General features: G+C 39.0%; 1 protein-coding gene across 5 annotated transcripts; it reads left to right on the forward strand.

Annotated features, from left to right (window-relative positions):
* The first annotated feature begins 1,795 nt into the window (after nt 1-1,795).
* pycard (PYD and CARD domain containing) lies at nt 1,796-19,018 on the forward strand. Of its 5 annotated transcripts, XM_084944667.1 has the most exons (5): nt 7,277-7,610; nt 9,039-9,083; nt 9,735-9,746; nt 14,096-14,122; nt 17,525-19,002. In XM_084944667.1, exons 1-5 carry the CDS (start codon nt 7,361-7,363, stop codon nt 17,782-17,784), a joined length of 594 nt encoding a protein of 197 aa, XP_084800793.1. In that variant the 5' UTR covers nt 7,277-7,360; the 3' UTR covers nt 17,785-19,002. The 5 variants fall into 5 exon arrangements, with proteins under 5 accessions (XP_084800794.1, XP_084800793.1, XP_084800790.1 ...); XM_084944668.1 differs by lacking the exons at nt 7,277-7,610; nt 14,096-14,122 and adding an exon at nt 1,796-2,137 and having other exon boundaries at nt 9,714-9,761; nt 17,525-19,013; XM_084944664.1 differs by lacking the exons at nt 14,096-14,122; nt 17,525-19,002 and adding an exon at nt 10,651-11,563 and having other exon boundaries at nt 9,714-9,761.
* The last annotated feature ends 771 nt before the right edge of the window (nt 19,019-19,789 follow it).

Below are 19,789 nucleotides of genomic sequence, written 5' to 3' on the forward strand. Positions count from 1 at the left end.
CAAAAAAATAGTAATGTCAAAGTATCTTACTGTATATTTTACAGTTTTGTACTGTCTTTCTAGAATATCATTAAATTTACATAAGTAGACTGTGATTTTACATGTCAAAGGTAAAATAACATAACATCACTGTAAATATAGTACAACACAATTTACTTGTTTTTTAAATATATTTTTTGTACATATGCATATTTAGATTGTTAAAATACATTCACAAATGTATCGTGATTTCACAAATATCTGTCCGTAAATTTGAAAGATGGAACTGTTGAATTCAAATGTAATGCTATGGAAAAGTATATAACATGATTCCTATAAGCTTGTGTTACTTCACATAAGTTCATTTAGGGCGATCGTTGCTCAAGAGTTGGCAGTTCGCTTGTGATCAGAAAGTTGCCGGTTCGAGACACTCTCGGTATTGTGTCCCTGGTCAAGACTCTTCACCTACTGGTGATGGCCAGTGGGGCCGATGGTGCGATATGGCAGCCTCGCCTCTGTCAGTCTGTCCCAGGGCATGCAATCCATTATTATTTAAACCAACTGTTAACTGTATATTTCTGTACATTTACGTATTATGATTCATATTGCCACCATCATTGACCTTGTTTATAGGTAATTTCATTGTTTGATCACGTTAAAATGTTCCTAATTTGATGTCTAAAAGCACTTGGAAAAGGCAGAATCCCATGTAAAATTAGCGCAACAAACTATTTTCATTGCTGAAAATAACCGTATTTTCATGAGAAAGTTATTTTCTGATATTTTACGGTAGTATTTTGGCGCCCCAGCTGCTGGAATATTACTGTTTTTTTAGGATTTGTTTTTTCCCCTATTTATAGATAATTTCATTGTTTAATCACATTAACATGTTCCTAACTGAATGTTTAAAATCACTTGAAAAGGCAAGATCCCATGTAAAATTAGCGCAACAAACTGTATTGTCATTACTGGAAATAACCGTATTTTTATGAGGAAGTTATTTTCTATTATTTTACGGTAGTATTTTGGCGCCCCAGCTGCCGGAATATTACCGTTTTTTTAAGATGTTTTTTTTAACAGTGTAGAACAACAGACCTGGAGTTGCCCTGCCCTAAACAGATGCACGGAGAGCAGCAGGCTGCACTCACATTAGGAGACTCTCCAACAACTACAATAATATTCTAGGGAGCTTGGAAAGGAAGAGAAAGAAAGGCAGAGTCCAGACGCTTTTCTTTCCAGGTTCCTTAGACTATGATGACCTGGATGACTGAGTATGGAGGACCTCAAGAGCCACGCGCATCGAAATAATGGTAAATGGTAAATGGCCTGTATTTGTATAGCGCTTTACTAGTCCCTAAGGACCCCAAAGCGCTTTACACATCCAGTCATCCACCCATTCACACACACATTCACACACTGGTGATGGCAGCTACATTGTAGCCACAGCCACCCTGGGACGCACTGACAGAGGCGAGAGAATAATGGCTCTTGTGGTCCTCCATAACTGAGAGCCTCCACAGACATGCTACAATAATAGGACGAAACCCCCTAGCGGCGCTATGTGGTTGTTAGGATTTATAAAATCAAACATACCAAGAAAACTGCAAACCAATGCACAATATGAGTCGACAGATCTACTCACACAGGCGTTGGTGGTGGATCCCTACAGCAAGTCTTACTGTACTTGGAACATGATCCCACTGTTATCGTAAGACAGACAGAGTGTGTTCCAGATGTTTGCTGCTGTGTGTGTCCCGCTTATAGCTCTTAGAGCACCCATATTTCCCAGTCGTAGCAAATGCGTCTTTTTCCGGGTGCGCCTTCTAAAGTCATCTTCCTTAAAGTTCGAGACAAAAGCGTATTTTGCAGTTCAGACAGAGCTACAAGAACTTTCTGGGCCTCGAAATGTCACACACAACTATAAAGCTTGCTTTGGTGAGCGCGCTGGAGGACTTATCAAAGGACAACTTTGACAAGTTCTGCTACCAGCTTCTGGACCGCAGGGAAGCGCCGCGCGTCAAACGCAACAGGGTGGAGAGTAAAAACCGCCTGCAGATCGCAGACGTGCTGGTGTCCCACTTTACCGAGGAGGGGGCTCTTCGGGTGACTGTGGACCTGCTGAAAGCGATTGGATGTAGCGACGAGGCGGAAGCACTCGGTGAGATCAATGTCCAAGTTTCAGTTAGTGGTCATTTCTACATCTGGATTTACACAGAAGCGTCATCACAGTTAATCACAGGATAAAAACTAACAACAGAGATCGATGGGTATAACAAAACCAGAAACAATACTGCAGACATTTTTAACCAACAATAAAGGGTCTCGTTTATTTACTTTCACTTTTAAACTTCCTAAACTGATCGCTGCTGTCATTTGGGGCTTACCGTGTCACAAAAGGGGTGAAACCAAGCAGAGGTCTCTGACTTCAATATTTGATTATGAGAAAACAAAAACAAGAGTTAATACAGTGCTGTGGAAAAGAACGACTCCCCTTCTTGATTTCTATTTTTAATGTGTCAGATCATTAAAAAATGTTAGTATTATAAAAAGATAACCAGACTAAATACAAAATGCAGTTTTAAATAATGATTTGATTTATGAAGAAAAACCTACCTGAAGCAAAACGAATTGTCCCTCATATCATATTAAATCACAAGTTAACTGTGAATTTAATTGAACTAGCCACACCCAGGCCTGATTACTGCCGGACCAATCAAGAAATCATTTAATAGAAGCTGTCTGACAAAGTGAAGTAAGCTAAAAGATTTAAAGAAACAGCTGAGAAAAAAAGGCACTGACATCTATCAGTCTGAAAGGTTCACAAAGCCATTTCTAAGGCTTTCGGGACTCCAGTGAACAACAGTGAGAAATTATCCACACATGGAGAAAACTTAGGACAGTGCTGGACCTTCCCAGGAGTGACCAGCCGACCAAAATGACTCCAAGAGTGCATCAATGACTCATCCAGGAGGTCACAGAAGAACCCAGAACATTTTCTAAAGAACTGCAGTTCTCACCTGGCTCAGTTAAGGTCAGAGGTCATGGTTCAACAAAAAAAGAGAATGAGCAAAAATGGCCTCAATAGGCGAGTCCAAGGACAAAACCACTGCCAACCAAAAAAGCAAAAAAAATGAAGGCTCGTCTCACGTTTACCAAAAAAACATCTGAATGATCCCCAAGACTTGTGTGAAAAACCAGTTGTATCTGGCATGAACTTAAATAGTTCAAGTTCAATCAGACTGAGATACTTTAAACATGCGGTTCATGTTGGAAAACCTTCAAATATGGCCGAATTAAAGCAATTCTACAAAGAAGAGTTGGCCAGTTATTAGATTTCTGGCCCAATAACATTTTGAAATTTTTTTATTTTCTCAGTCGCCCAGCATTTACACGGGTCTGGTCTGCGTTAAAATGCAGCCCTACAGTAACAAAGTGCTAAAGTTTCTTTTTGTAGCATCACACTTGAAACCAGCTTTATGCAGTAAAAACAGAGAAAAACACAAAGAAATGACAGAATCTCTGAATTCTTCAACCTTTTTCTAAAGTCTGTGCGACACTCCAGTGTCAGGATGTGACTCTGGACATGTGCTAACTTGCTGCTCAACAGTCAAATTTAGTTCCATGGAAATTACATAACAATGGAGAGTCTGGCCTTTGATAGTACAACGTTCCAGATTTGTTTTTGTCTTTTTGAAGGGGCAGCCAACAGGGCAGCTGTAACAGCGAAATGATAAAACATATGCAACACTGATATTTTAAAATTGCAATTGTCAGAGTTTATTTTCATTCTGAAACTAAAACTGCTCTCCTGTTACACCGCTAACATGGAGGCTAACATGGGGGCTAACATGGAGGCTAACATGGAGGCTAACATGGGGGCTAACATGGGGGCTAACATGGAGGCTAACATGGAGGCTAACATGGGGGCTAACATGGGGGCTAACATGGAGGCTAACATGGAGGCTAACATGGGGGCTAACATGGAGGCTAACATGGAGGCTAACATTTTGATTCATTTGTGTTTTTCAGTCACAGAAGCCGGTGGAGGAAATTAGACATCTCACCTGGACAGTGAGTTGATCTTTCTGTTAACTTGTTCATATAAACAACTATATGCTATCTATGATTTCTTATATGTTTTGCAGGTGAAAAACTTCACAGCAGCTGGAAAACTCTGTGTGAAAGGCTCTAGTATTCACACACAAGCTCCAACTACAGATTTATTTCAAAACAATCGACTTTATAACTGTTGTGTCATTAAATTTTAATCCTAAAGAATTTCATAAAATAAATAAAATAATTTCAGAGAAACTAAAAAGATTTCATTGCGGTTCAACCGGTCCTCCTTTTAGTCATAGCTCAATGTCATCAGTTTTTATTGTTGCCAAACTGGGTCATCCATCTGTTCAGAGGTAACCTATCATAAAATTCTACACTCTTATCAAGAATGCAGACTTGGAAGCTTTCCCAAACCCTGCTTTGAGCCAGTATACACTTCAAAATCCACAGTGGACTACCTCAGAGGTTTTAAGTTGAAGGTTTAACCTTGTCTCTCACTTCCCTGAGCCAAACATTGTAGAAAATCTGTTCCAAACAAAGCCACACGCAAGATGGACTGAGAATCAGAAACAGAAGAACGCAGAAGGAAGAAATCCACAAAACAAGAACTAAAAGACTCAACTGCTATAAAAAGGCTTTACATTGCTGTGATACTAAAGTGGTGCTTGCAAGAACTGTGGGGTCCCTAAACATCTACTTTGAGCCCTTTTTATTATTTTAAAACTGTAAAAGATGGAAATAAAGTATTCTTGCTCAGAACAGTCAAGAAATGTGTCAAGTTCATGCCTTTTGAAAACCACATCGTCTTTTACTCTCCTAGCTGTTCACACTAACTGAAACATGGAGCTCAGAGGAAGCTCAAACGTTAGCACATCAGTATTAATATGCTGTTATGCTTTTTTAAATTTAGGATATTATTATTGTTTGATGAAACTTTGTGTTTTTAATGAAGAACATGTTCTGTAATAGTAACAGTTAAACTTACAGTTGAAGTTAAATAACCAAGGTTTATGTCATAATATACAAAAAGAAAAAAAAACAGAAGCATCGTCCTACTATCATGCCTCACTTCACCTTTGAAATGATGTTCATCCTCTGCTACTTTGTATGGACACTCAAAAGCAACTGTCATCGAAATATAAAAACAATGTGATGGGATTTTATGGCCTGAACAGGCCTGCTGTGGTTTTACCTGCAGAGGTGTTTTCTAGTGTCTGATTTTTGCGATTTGGCCGTCGATTTGAGGTATTTGTCATTTTTTAGTTGCCAGTTTTTCCTCTTTGTCTATTTTTCCACCTGGACACTCTTATTGTGACTTTTCCACATCTGTTTATATAATTTACAAGGGCGATCGTGGCTCAAGAGTTGGCAGTTCGTCTTGTAATCGGAAGGTTGCCGGTTCGAGCCCCGGCTCGGACAGTCTCGGCCTACTGGTGATGGCCAGAGGGGCCGATGGCGCGATATGGCAGCCTCGCTTCTGTCTGTCTGCCCCAGGGCAGCTGTGGCTACACCTGTAGCCTCCACCAGTGTGTGAATGTGAGAGTGAATGAATAGTGGAATTGTAAAGCGCTTTGAGGGCCCCGAAAAGCGCTCTATGAATGCAATCCATTATTATTATTTAACTAACTAATCTGCAAAGCTGGAAGCATCACCGGTCAGAATTTGGAGGCGATTTAGTCGGTGAGGGTCAAAGGTCACTGAAGAAACAGATAAGCTGCTCTCCATCATGGACGACCCATCACTCCCACTTCACACTTCTCCCTCAGACCTTTCAGCCTCACTGCCATAAAGAACACTTCGGGGAATCATTCCTACTGATCTTTAGTTATATCTGTACAATAAGGCTTCAGTCTGTCACAGGTGAACACACCTGTGAGGCACAAGATCCCAAACATATTTTCTATTATACCTTCATCCAACTGTTTTTCTTACCTTTAAAGTGTACATATCACTTATTAATGCCATTTGCACTTCTCTCTTACACAATGTCAGGGTTGCTTTTACTGTTTTTAACTAACTTTGTTTTTATTTTTCTTAGTTTTTTATCACTGTTGCAAATATAAATTCCTGCACTAACTCATAGTATAAGACTGGGGGCCTGTGGCACTTTTATTTTAACTGTGACTGAGACTGTACTATTTTTACATCCATCCATTAAAATAAAGCACATCCATGCATTACATGGATTCTGCTTTTTTCTGCTTAGGGTGTAAGCAGAAAAACGTTTCACTGTACCCTGCTCTCTGGAACACTAAAAGTAAAAATGATCTGGTCTGGCATTATTTTTTCATGATGTGGTTCTGCTTTGTGCAGTTTACATTTTCCTTATGGATATAAACTCTGGCTTTGAAAATATTTGCATTCATTAAACACTCCAGTGATTTTCTGAAAGGTTTTATATGCTGGGAAAAACATTACTTATACAACCTGACCTTGCTCCCTGTCAGTTACTGAGTAGTTTGTCGGTGCAGCAGCAGTTTAAATTATGTTTAGCAAGCAAAGCAAACAGCATGGTGAGTTTATCTTTTGGATTTAAGCAGTGGTACCACTGACTTGTGAATCGAAGCCCCAAAAGATGAAAGTTGTTTGTGTTTCTCTAAAGGAATGAAATGTTAGCTCTCATATGTTGAAAATATGCCATTATACTGTAATCGATGGATGTGATCTATAAGGTGGTCGGCTGGAAATGAATGATGAACGAGGAATTGCATAATTGTAACTGTGCTTGTTACACTGTGACCCATCCAGTGAGCCTGTGAGGACCTGCGGTTAGTGGGCTTCTCCCGTTTGTTCCATGCTGACAGACATCACAGGTTTCCTTATGTTACTTTAGAAAGGCTGAATCTGTTTTGGGCTTGTGGTGGTGCAGTTAAAGAAGACTGTGTGAGTTTGTAGCTTAAGCTTAGATAAAAGTGTCCGTTCCCAGGCTCACGACTGTGGTTGTTGCCCATGTAAAGGGTGAAATGATGTTACTGATATATTATTAATCATAATTATGTTAGTTTTGCACTTACACTGCTAGTGTTGCTCCGAAGCAACGTGTCAATAACAAAATAAATACAAATAAATGAAATATCTGCCCTGAGATCACAGAATTGTTAGGCCTGTGAAATCACTACACTCTGAAATAATCTGTAAAAGCTGTGAAACAGACTGAGCTATTATAAAGAGTAGACTTCTGTTTCCGAAGGCATTTGAATGCACCGTTTTTTTCTCTCTCAGTTTCGAATTGCTCAAAACAGATTTACATAGCTACTCTGGCACCACACCGGAAAGCAACAGCGGTTACAATCAGAGGTGCAGTTTTGGATCTCGGTGAAGAATGGCCAAAACTATCAAATCCGCTTTGGCAGAGGCTCTGGAGGACTTGAAAAAGGGGGACTTTGAGAAGTTCTGCCACCAGCTTCTGGACCGCAGAGAACAGCCGCGCGTAAAACGCAACAGGGTGGAGGACAAAAGCTGTCTGCAGGTCACAGACGCGCTGGTGTCTAATTTTACTGAGGAGGGGGCTCTGACCGTGGCTCTCGAGATCCTGAAACAGATCGGCTGCAGCGGCGAGGCGAAAGAACTCGGTAAGATCAACGACTGTGATTCTGCATCGATAAAGCCTAAAACCTGCACAGACGGAGATCAGGGTTTAATGATGGCTGAGTGTTGGAATGCTGCATTTTCACTTTCATTTTGCTTATCTGACCAGAGCCTCTCGATTGTTATTCAGCGTTTATTTAATAACAGCGAACAGAGTCACTCTTCCATACGTGTCCGAGCACGTTTTACTCCCGATCTGCAGATTAAAAGTGAAGTCAGCGGGCGCGACCGAGCCTAATTAGAGCAGCTACTTTATGCGCCGTACGCGTGTAACAATTAGAAATGTGTACGAGGAAACGTTGTGCAGAACCTACACCCTTACAGAAGGACTGCGACCTATTTTCATCGTGTGACTGTGTTGGTGTCGTTAACGCTAGCCAGAATGGGGAGATAATGCTGGCATAAGTTCCGCATTTATCGGCTGCCAGACCCTGGAAATGACAGACCTCTCTATCTATGACGTAGATCAGGCACTGGCGCCATGCGCTTGGCGCGTGCGCACAGATGAGATTTACCAGCGGGTTTGACACGAAAACGACGGAAAAGAGAATGAGTGTCAACGTAGGTCTCCCCGACAGAATTTGTCTCCCCTGCGTCGGGACCACACGCTGGGCTGTCCAATCCACGGACAACCAGTATCCCACATTGTTGATTTTTAGTTCCCAAACACTTCTTATAACGACTAAATACTCTTGACATTTTGGATATTTTAGCTCTTTATACACTAAAGTTACAGGAGCATAAAAAGAATTATCAGGCAAAATGTCCTTCGTTTGTTAAAATAACCTGGTCCGATACCACGTGAGAGCAAATATATAATTTTCTGTTGTAACTCTCTAACTGAATAGTAATGTAACGACACTCTTTTTCACTTTTTCACAAAACTGAAACATCACTACTCCACGTCTAATTGTCTGTAATGGATGCGAAGAAAACTGGATCCACACTCCGTGCCCGGCCAATGCTGGCGACAAGGGGGAACACGTTTTGTGGGGGATACCTACTTTGGAACAACAGCTGTCACAGTGCGCTGAAAAACCCATGCATTCTAAAGGAAGAGGTTAAAAAAGGAGGGAGACAGAGAGAGATAAAGTGGTAAAGTACCTAAAAAAGGCGCAGGCTCATCAGACGTTCAGCTCCATAACTCCAGTCCCACGATAAGTCTGGACTTCGACTTCTTGAGTAATAATAATCTTATAAAATGTCCTGATAGCTCTGATGGAGCTGAGGGATACGTCATTCCTCTGTATAAATGTGGAACTGAAGCCATAGTACGTGAGGGTCACTTGTTCTTCAAAGCCTGTAACATTACACCCATGTATGATATTTTAATATTACTGTTCGTCTCTGTGTGATCCACTGAAACACCATCACAGGGATCGGACTCTAACACTGTGTCTTCATTTTTGCAGAGGAAGCTACAGGTGGAAAATCCTCGAAACCTGCTCCCACTGACGGTGAGTTTCTGCGCCGCTTTACCTTTCTGACGATGGGACGAGGCTGATTTGCTGTTTTCCTTTCTTCTTTACCGACATTTCACAGTATAGACCAGTGCTACTTTTGACAGCAACATTTGCTTTAGTTTTAATCATGATTTCTGTCTAAATTCTTTTAGCTTTAGTTGACTAAATATCGGAAGATTATCGTAGACTAATTCTAAAGCTAATTCGGTTGATTAAAGTCTGTAAAGGTTTTCTGTGCTCTTACTTGCCTTGACGTCAAATGCGAAATGTGTCCATATGTCTTCTCTTCTCTTCCAAGCGTCGACATTTTGTCCTGTTTTCACGGGAAACATGGAGCGTGGACGCTTTGTCTGCCCCTCCCATTCTGATTATTGGTGGCAGATCAAATTGTGCGTAAAAGGGGGGCGACTTACTGGATCGCTCCTCCCGCCTCTACACACCATTAATTAATTCTGAATGATTTGTCGTCTACCCAGAACATTTTGTTCCCGTTTTTATTTCATTGAGTATCTAACCAGTTGTTTTCCTCGTGCATCAGTTTTTATTTAACTGAGTGTGTTTAAATGTGCAACAACACAAACAAAAGAATAAAATGCTCTTACACTAGATCTCTGCTTGTTCCAGCCTCGAGTGAGTCAGCTGGAGCAGCTGGTGGAAGTAAAACCGCAGGCGGTAGGTGAAGACCTCCCCTGTAACTGATCCTGAGTCAAGCGATAACTTCGGACATGGTCAAGCGTAAAAAACAAAAACATGTCCGCTGGATTCACAGAAATGAAGTGTTTCATATTTTGTTGACATGTGCTTTGTTGTGTTCCTACACCCTAACATATATTTAAATAGCATTAATTAGATTATATTAGCTGAAAGAGAAGCACGAGGATCAAAGTTTGAAACCTTCAGCCTACCATCAAATCTAAGGCCAGTGAGCCTTATAAGGCCCCATAGATTACCATGAGATTACCATCCTCTGGTGAATAATAATCGAACAGGACCGCCTACCATGTGTTTCTCTTCAGGTTTAAATCGTTTGGATGTTTGGAGGCTCGCAGTGACGAAATAATAACTCGACTAAAATGCGTTAAAGCAAAAGTAACGAGCCGGTTTAGAAAATGTAAGAAGTAGAAAGTACAGATATTTGTTTATAAATGTAGGGAGTAAAAGTAAAAAGTAGTCAGAAAAAATAAGACTCGGGTAAAATACATTTGTATTTGTACTTCGTTACTTCTCACCTTTGTGCCCGAGGCCTTGAAACGGCCAAGCAGATGCGCTCTCATGCAGCTCCTCATTTCCTGATAATAAAAGAGAAGACTGCAACATTAACTAGATACAATAATCTTTAAATGTCTGGATGAAAAAAAGGAAAGATATCATTTATGTTCTTTTTAAATAGTCGACCAAAAGGAACGAATGTGTTTTTAACATTTAATGAATTTTAATTATGAAATAAGTGTGAATTTTTTAAAGCATTTTGTTATGAAAGCGGAGAATAAAGTGAATACAAACTTCAGATGATAAACAACCCTTAACTTTTTTTTTTCATTTCTTTCCCTTTTTTCTCCAGGAAAGCATTTTGTGGATAAACACAGAGCCGAGCTGATCCAGAGAGTGAGCAACATCGCAATCATTTTGGACGAGCTCCTAGACAATGAAGTTATCGACCAAGAAACTTATACCAGAATTAGAGGTCTGTCTACCGCTCAGGACAGGATGAGGGAGCTCTACAGTGGTCCCCTGAAAGCTAGTGCAGCCTGCAAAGAGATCTTCTATGACAGCCTTTTGAAAAATGAGAAATTTCTCGTTAAAGAGCTCAGTGAATAGGATTAAATGTGTTGAAAAAACAGTTTTTAGACCAAATATAGATCTACCAATATCTACCAGAACATAACATGTTTACATTAAAAAGGTATAGATGCCTTTTCTTTGTGGGGGTTTTATTTTACACTTACATTTTTGTAAAAACTGTTCTCCTATGTGTTGCATTTGCTCCTCAGTGGCTCCTTTAATTGATCCATTTTACAGGAAAAACTATGGATATTTGAAAGTTTTATATTAAAAAATGTAAATGTTATATATGTTTAAAATGAATCAGCGATGTCATCAGCCATGTTTTTATCCAAACACGTTCTCATCCCAAAACGTAACATATGTGACAAATCGTCGCTATGTTACTCGTTCCCAGGCGTGAGAGCGGGTTGAAACTGATAAATGTAAGGTTATGTTTAAGGCTATGGGTTTGGGCCGCGAAGAGAATAAAAAGGGGAGTGCTTCAATTAAGAATCCTGAGCGTTTCATAAGGACGCAGAGGGGTACCTTTCGCATTACTATGAATCATCTGGGGCCGTGAAGTTGTGAATGAGTTTTATCCATAAATCATCCAAAGCCTCATTAATCTGTTTTTCAATGTCATCATCTTATTGTAACTTGAAACATAGTGACAAAGATTTACTGTCCTTAAAAAATAAACCAAAATTAAACTCTCACGTTTTTCTTGTTCATTTTGATGATTAATTAAAACGTTTTATAATTTAATCTTTGAAATAAAATCTTCATTTTTATCAAATGATTTATTCAAATAATAATGCGGTGTACATTATGGAGGGACGGGGGAGGCAGAAAATCAGAATATTCATTCAAAAATATGATGGTAAAACACTGGGAACAATTTCTGCACAAGATTTTAAATTATGTTTTGCATTTGTTGTCCACATATGCGGACATCCCATTTTGGGTTGTCTAGACCACACTACTAAATTTTGCCCTCTACAAGGGCCTGATATCCACTTACGGGGACATTATACTGCCACTGTTCTATCGAAATTTAAAACGAATGTCCTCATATGTGAATATCAGGCCATTGTAGAGCAAAATTAGGTAAAAAGATAATTCTTTGTTTTCACATTCATCACGTCCCAATCAAGCGTTCGGGTCTTAGAAAGTTACAGGACTTTTTTCAAAGTGGCTAAACAAATATGTAAACACTTTCAACTCCTTAATCTACTTAATCTGTGAAGATTTGAGCATCAAACTTCACCCAAAGTACCTAAAAAATGAAACACTGAATGAATCACTCTTTGGCACAACATATGGTCTGAAATCATCTGCTTCTAGACTGCAGAGAAAACGTGAAAAGTTTGTTTCACGTAGGCACGTAGGTAAACGTAATGTAAAAAAGAGGAAGTAGAAGGGAAGAGGTCACAGAATTTACCGCGGAGGAGGCGCTTCGGTGGTTCTGGAGATCCTGAAACAAATCGACAGCAGCGCAGAGGTAAGAATCTGCGATTAGTTTCATATTTTAAACCCGGCACAAACCGCTGCGGTAGCTCGGTGTCAGGGTTTGAAGACTGAGTGTTAGATTATTGTATCGTACGGAGCGAAACCTAACGGCTGATCGCCTAATAATGAGCAACTACTGGAAGGACCGCTGACTACACATCTATACAACAAATAAAGTTTAAAACGGAAGCAAAAATGTTTGAAAAACAAAACAAAACAAACAAAAAACTTCCCGCTCGTCTTTGCTCTTTTTTCAGTTTCACTTTCGTTCTTCAGAGCCTCTCGATTTTACCCCCCAGTCCCCGTTTATAACAGCTAACAGAGTCACTGATCCTTACACTGTCCGAGAACATTTTATTCCCAAATCGCAGTTTTAAAACGCAGTTTGGCGAATGTTTGCGAGTTGCCTACAACATATTTCCACGACGGTGTTTCAGCTTATATTTGTCCCCAGTGTGATTCCACAGTGTTCCAGATGTTGCTTCCGCAGATTGATCATTTTCACTGCCTCTGACTGCAGATGTCATGCGGTTTGACAGGATTAAAGACCTCGGATGAAGAAAAACGTTGTGGAATAAGGTGCAGGTTTATGAGAGAGAGAAAGCTAAATAATACAAAAATAAAATTAAAAAGCGTAGGTCTCCGCGGCTAAGAGGTTCAGCTCCACAGCTCCAGTTTCACATTACAAATCAAAGTCTTGACTTCTTGTGTAATAACAATCATATAAAATGTCCTGATAGCGCTGATGGAGCTGCTGCTGCTTCATTCTTCTGTATAAATGTGGAGCTGAAGCCATTATACGTGACGGCTGTGAGGGTCACTGAGTTTAACCTCCAATAGTTCTTTAATGCTTGTAACATTACACCCATGTATGGTATTTTAATATTACTGCTCTTAGCACCATCACACATTCATCACACATCAAACTCCAACACTGTGTCTTCCTCATTTCCGCAGAGGACGCTACAGGTGGACAGTCCTCAAAACGTGGTTCCAGGGACGGTGAGTTCCGTATTGTTTATCAAAACGACGTAGTATAAGCTTAAATTTTAGTCTAAATGATTGTGCCGTGTGCTTTGACTATAGAACTTCAAGAGTGGAAACTCGTCTTTATTGTCCCAAAATATAAAAACAGCAGAAAAAAGCCGTAAAAAACTAAACAAATGCAGAGAATAACATTCTCAGTATTTAAGAAAATGGATAACGTGCAGAGTTGTTGTTTTTTGCAGATTTGCAGCTCAGTTTTTAATTTTAAAAACTGGAAACTAATGAAAGCTGAAACGATTTTAATCAAAGGAAGCCTTTGAATAAATATCATGGTTTCTGTCTGAAGGGGGAACATTTTCTCAGCTATTCTCACAGTTGTAATCAGCACATTGGTTACTAGGGCAGCGTGCTGTTTTTATTAGCAATGTTTTATTAGCAATAGATCGAATAAAATAAAGAAAAGATAAGATAACCTAATCCTGAAATGAGCTTAACTGTATGTCCAATTGGAGCCAAATATTAATAACCTAAAGAAGAGCCATGATTTAGTTGGTTTTAATGTTTTCTGGTACATCAGCCCATCGTTTATTGTTTTCAACCAACTGGAAACAAATAAGGTGCACAGTTTTAAAACTGAGTAGCCCTTCATCCTGTGGACAGAAGGAAGTTGTTTATATTCTATCAGTGTAAAACATCATCATCAGTATTAATCAATAGTTTTTCCCCTCTGCTTGTTCCAGCTGGAGCATCTGGTGGATGTACAATGGCAGACGGTAGGTGCAGCATGAAGTCCTCTCCCTGTAACTGATCCTGACTCAAACTATAACTTAGCCTGAGGTCAAGAGTAATGAAAAAAAAAGATGTGTGCACTGTGAGGCACAGAAATGAAAATAAGTCTTTGAGATGCAAAAGAGAGCTACAAAAACCTTCTTGAAAGCAAATTTGCTGCAAAAATCTTTTGGTCTGCCTGGACTTGTTTGAAAACCATAGCAGGGTTTCAAAATCCCCGGAGCAGCAGTCAGGTCATTTTAGATTGTTTTAATTCAGACAGAGATTTTGCAAATGATTTAAATATGTTTTATGTTCGTTTTAGTTCTTCTGATTTTAGCGAGGATATTTTGGAACTGAAACAGAAACTGAGAGATACTCAGCACTTTGTCATTGAACTCAGCGATGTCAAAAAGGCCTTTCATACAGTTAATGTGACCAAGAGCCAGGGTCCTGATAATATTAGTGGCCGCCTAATTAAATCTTGTGCTGACGAACTCAGTCCTATATTTCAGGTTATTTTTTAATAAATCCTTGCAAACACAACATGTGCCCTCTCTTTGGAAAGAAGCAGTCGTGGCTCCGGTCCCTAAATCTAGTCGTCCAACAATCCTAAACGACTTCAGGCCTGTTGCCTCACTTCAGTTGTAATGAAAGTCTTTGAAAAAATCATCAGAAATGTGATTATGAAAGAGACTGAACATCAGCTGGATCCAATGCAGTTTGCATATAGGCCCAATAGAGGAGTGGAGGACGCACTTTTGACTTTACTAAATCTGGTTCTTAAACATGTAGAGAGTAAAGGGACTTTTGCAAGACTTCTTTTCATTGATTTTTCTTCGGCTTTTAATACAATACAGCCCCATATTTTAATTAAAAGACCTTTAGAACAGTTTGAAATCAGGAAAAACCTGGTGGGCCGGATTTTAGATTTTTTAACTGACAGGTCACAAAGAGTGAGAATACATGGGATTCTGTCTGACCCAGTGTTCTCCTCCACAGGTTCTCCTCAATGGTGTGTCTTATCACCCTTATTATTCATTCACTATACAAACATGTGTCAGAGCAAATATGAAAACAGGGCCATCATTAAATATGCAGATGACTCTGTTATTGTCAGCTTACTGAAAGAGGGTGAAACTAACCACGGTCCAGTCATTGATGACTTTGTTCAGTGGTGTGAGGAGTCTTATCTCCAGCTGAACATATCTAAAACAAAAGATATGGTGATTGATTTTAGGAAACAACAAAATGGGCACGCAGTCACTTTAATTAAAGGTCAGAAAATAGAGCAAGTACAATCATATAAATATCTTGGGATCATAATCAATGAAAAACTGAACTTTGATCAAAATTGCAAATCAGTTTGTAAAAGGGTCACCAGCACCTTTATTGCCTTAGGAAACTTGCTCATTTCCACATTGTCCAAAAATTTTTTAACTTTGTTTTATCGTTCTTTTATTGAGTCTGTTTTATCCTTTTGTTTGGTGGCATGGTTTGGTCAGACCTCTGTCACAGAGAAATCTCTCTAAATCAGATAGTGAGATGGTCCAGTCGTCTGATAGGTGAGCCACAGTCTTGTTTAGCCTCCCTGTACTCTAAGCAGGTACAGAGGATGGCTTTATCAATCCTCAAAAATGGTTCCCATCCGCTAAGGGGTGAATTTCAGCTTCTTCCCTCAGGACGTAGGTTTCTATTTCCGAGATGCAGGACAAAGCGTTATAAAAATAGCTTTGTCCCCGTTGCTGTCACTGAATTAAATAGGAACTGTTTTTGATTCGAAATATTAAATTACTATATATGTGCCACAGGGAGGTTTATATCTTTACTAGGTATGTGTGTTTTTGAAGGGATGCCAAATGCTATCATTTTTTTTTCTGTAAAGCAAATTTACCTTGCCTATGGGTATAAATAAAGTTACCTTGACCTTGACCTTGAGATTTTGATGATGTGTGCTTTGTGGTGTTCCTGCAGTCTAATGTATGTTAAAATAGCACCATTTAGATTAGCTTAGCAGAAAGAAAAGCACAAGGATACAGCTGTCCTAGATGGGTGTGGGTTCATGAAGTTCTCCAGATGCCTGGAGAACATGCTTGTTCATATCCTGGCCAAAAGTTTAAAATATTTTATCCTCTGTAATGGAAAATGTCTAAAAATAAAAAGAAGTATCATTTTAGCCAGCTCCTGATTTTAAAAATTCTGCACTCAGCTTTTTGGTCTCCAAAATCAGTGAAATGCAGCCAGATGCTGCTCCTTTTCCATTTTTGCTTGTTTCTTCACTTTTCTGTGGTGCTCTGAGTACCTGGTCCGTACCACTACACTCGCTGTTCGCCCCCTTCCTTTATTCACATAACTGTCTGATCCTTATCTGTCCCTGGTCACACGGTGTGCCCATCAAAGCTGCTGGTTGCATGGATTCTCGGCAGGGCTGAGTGGTTGAGGCTGAAGAGTCGGCTTTTGTCATTTGCTACAAAGAATGAGCTCTTTGTGTCGGCTCGTTTGTGAATGACACATCACTAAACCCTAAGTTCGGCTGTGGTGCTGCAGCATGAGGACAGAAATCACTTAAAAATAAATCATAATAATTTCTCTTGTGAGCACAGGTGGCTTCTGTGTAAAGGTTATGATCAGCTGACCGACGCTGCTACTATTTGTGGATTTAGCCAACTGAACTCAGCAGGCTTATAAGCAGATGTTCCATGAGCTGTGATGGCTGATTTCCAATTCAATTCGATCAGTTCAATTCAATTTTATTTATATGGCACTGAATCAACGATTGCCTCAGTGTTCTTTAGTATGAAGAATGAAGCTGCTGTTAAGGTGGAATTCAGTATCATTACCTTAAATTTAATTTGGTGTTTGCTGCCCTTGATGTAACCTTGACCATGAGCACCACAGTCTGTTCTGCACAATCCAACAATAACAACTAAAGCAACCATTCCCAAAGTCAGGAGTGCTGCTGCTAAAAACCCAGGACAGGTCTGGGCTGAGAAAAAAATCTGTAGCGGCTCATCATGATGGGTCTGTCTGTCTAAAAAACCTGGAACCCCCATGGCTGACAACCAAGATCATGTGAAGTACCCTCTGAAAGTCGGCTAAAAGATGTGAATGAAGCATCCAGCAGCGAGCGAAACCAGCTCATTAGATTCTCTGTAATTAAATAGGAAACTGCAACATTAACTTGACTCTTGGAAATTCAGTAAACACAATAATGTTTCAATGTCTGGATGAAAAAAGTGAAAGACATCATTTATGTTCTATTTTTAACATTTAATTCATTTTAATTATGAAATAAGTGTGAATTTTTTAAAGCATTTTGTTATGAAAGCTGAGAATAAAGTGAATAAAATTTTCACATGATAAACAACCGTAAACTTTTATTGTCGTTTCTTTCCTTTTTTCTCCAGGAAAGCATTTTGTGGACAAACACAGAGTCCAGCTGATCCAGAGAGTGAGCAACATCGCACCCATTTTGGATGAGCTCCAATACAAGGAAGTTATCGACCAAGAACAATATGACAAAATTAGAGCTCTGCGTACCTCTCAGGACAGGATGAGGGAGCTCTACAGTGGTCCCCTGAAAGCCAGTGCAGCCTGCAAAGACATCTTCTATCAAATCCTTTTGGCAAATGAGAAATTTCTCGTTGAAGACCTTTCAAAGAAGTAAATGTGTTGGGAAAAAAAAACACATTTTTAGACCAAATGTACACGATCTACCTGAACATAACATGTTTACATTAAAAAGGTGGAGATGTCTTTTCTTTGTGGGGGTTCATAAAAAAGGCTCCTGTGCTTTAATTTAGAAAATTGTTCTGCTATGTGGTGCCTTTGCTCCTCAGTGACTCTCCTTTAATTGATCCATTTTACATGAAACACTTTGGATATTTAAAATTTTTTATATTAAAAATGTAAATAGTATCATTTAAAAATGAACTGACGATGTCATCAGCCATGTTTTTATCCATGACTCAAACTGTCATAAATTTATTTTCAGATTTCATTATCTTCTATAAAGTAAAACATAATGCAAACATTTATTGTCCTTAAAAATAAACCAGAATTAAACTCGAAGAATTCGTTTTGGTGAATAATTAAAAGAATTTAATAAATTGACCTTTGAAACTGGCTAAACAAATATTTAAACACTTTAAAGTCACGATCCTCCTCAATCAACTTACTGTGTAATTAATCTGCAAAGCTTTGAGCATGACTTCACCTAAAGTACCTAAAATGAAATCAGGATCATTTACATGATGTTACTGGCCTTAATTACTGAATCATTAATGTGTGTATTAGCCTTTTGTTGCAGCTGATTTGAATTTGTTATATAGTGTTAGGTGACTGTATCTATATTCAAACTGAACATATTTTTAAATTTGCATTTTTTTAAATGTAAAACGACCCTCAGGACTCTCCTCTGGCATCAAGTAAAATGTCAGATTTTAAATTCTAGTGTAATGAGTATTGCACTGTGCCTGTTTGCAGTAAAAAGGGTTTGAATGATGAGCCAATAATATCTACCTGAGCTTCCCAAAACAAGATATCAAACACAGTTTAGAAATTAAACATAACTCTACTTTTCCTCAGTTCTCCTCCCCCTTCTTTGAACCTGTTTTCTAGTTTTTCTAGAGGCAAAGTCATTTATTGCATCATTGCAAGAAATATGATGTCCACTCGTCTCCTGTGCCACTGAAGATATCAAGTAGTTATTTATTCATTCGAGCTTGGAACTCCGTTCTGTGGATACAATGAAGTTATCATTGCTTTGGGGAATTCGGGAAGGCTCTCCATCTCTGTAGGCAGCGCATTTCCATCAATATCAGCCTCTTTTCTGGTTTGCACCCTGTTCTGGTCGAGTACGACGGCTTCAGTCTTCATTTGTTCACATATCTCTTTTACTGAGACCTGTGCATCTTTGAAATGCGTTGCCCCATAACTGATTACATTTTCTTTGATTTTCTGAATGAAACAAATAAAAAAAATAAAATAAGATATAATATTATGCACATATATATAGTATGTATATATTTAATTTTGTTTTGATCACTGATATTGAAACCATTTTTTTAAATTAGGCTAGTGAAGTTGTTGTTGGTTTCTTATCAGTTGCACTTCTCCATGGATGGTGCTATCAACAGCCTGAGGTCTTGTTACTATGCTGGTACTGCTGTTGACGGTGCTGCAGCAGCAGTCCCTACAGCTAACATGTTGGTTAATTTGACACATTTTGCTTTATGTATATTAATTTTTTTAGAGCAGCAGACCCAGACTTCAAACACAGGTTTTGGAGAACCTGTTTGGCTTCTATGCCTTGTCCAAGCCGCTGTTTATATTTATGTTTATATTTAACACAGAGAGAGAAGCTCAATTGTTTGAATTTATTTACAATTACAGTTTTCAAAAAATTCTGACCGTAAACAGCTTTCAAAGCTTTGATATTATTTGAGAATATATATCAGGTGATGGAATTTAATTTAAAGGTTTCTATGTCCCATTGAGCTATTTGCACTAACTAGTGACAGTATAAAGGTAACACAGTCGTAATTTTGATCTCAAATTTCTGAGAGAAATAACTGAATTTAAAACATGGCAGACCTCAGGCCAGATTTAATTGGTAGACATATATGCATGCAATATGAAATTTATTATCCCAGATAGTCTAAGGAGCTTGG

This window comes from Perissodus microlepis, chromosome 11, assembly GCF_051167445.1.
Source record: "Perissodus microlepis isolate ML-2025 ecotype Zambia chromosome 11, ASM5116744v1, whole genome shotgun sequence".
In the NCBI taxonomy this organism is placed as follows: domain Eukaryota; kingdom Metazoa; phylum Chordata; class Actinopteri; order Cichliformes; family Cichlidae; genus Perissodus; species Perissodus microlepis.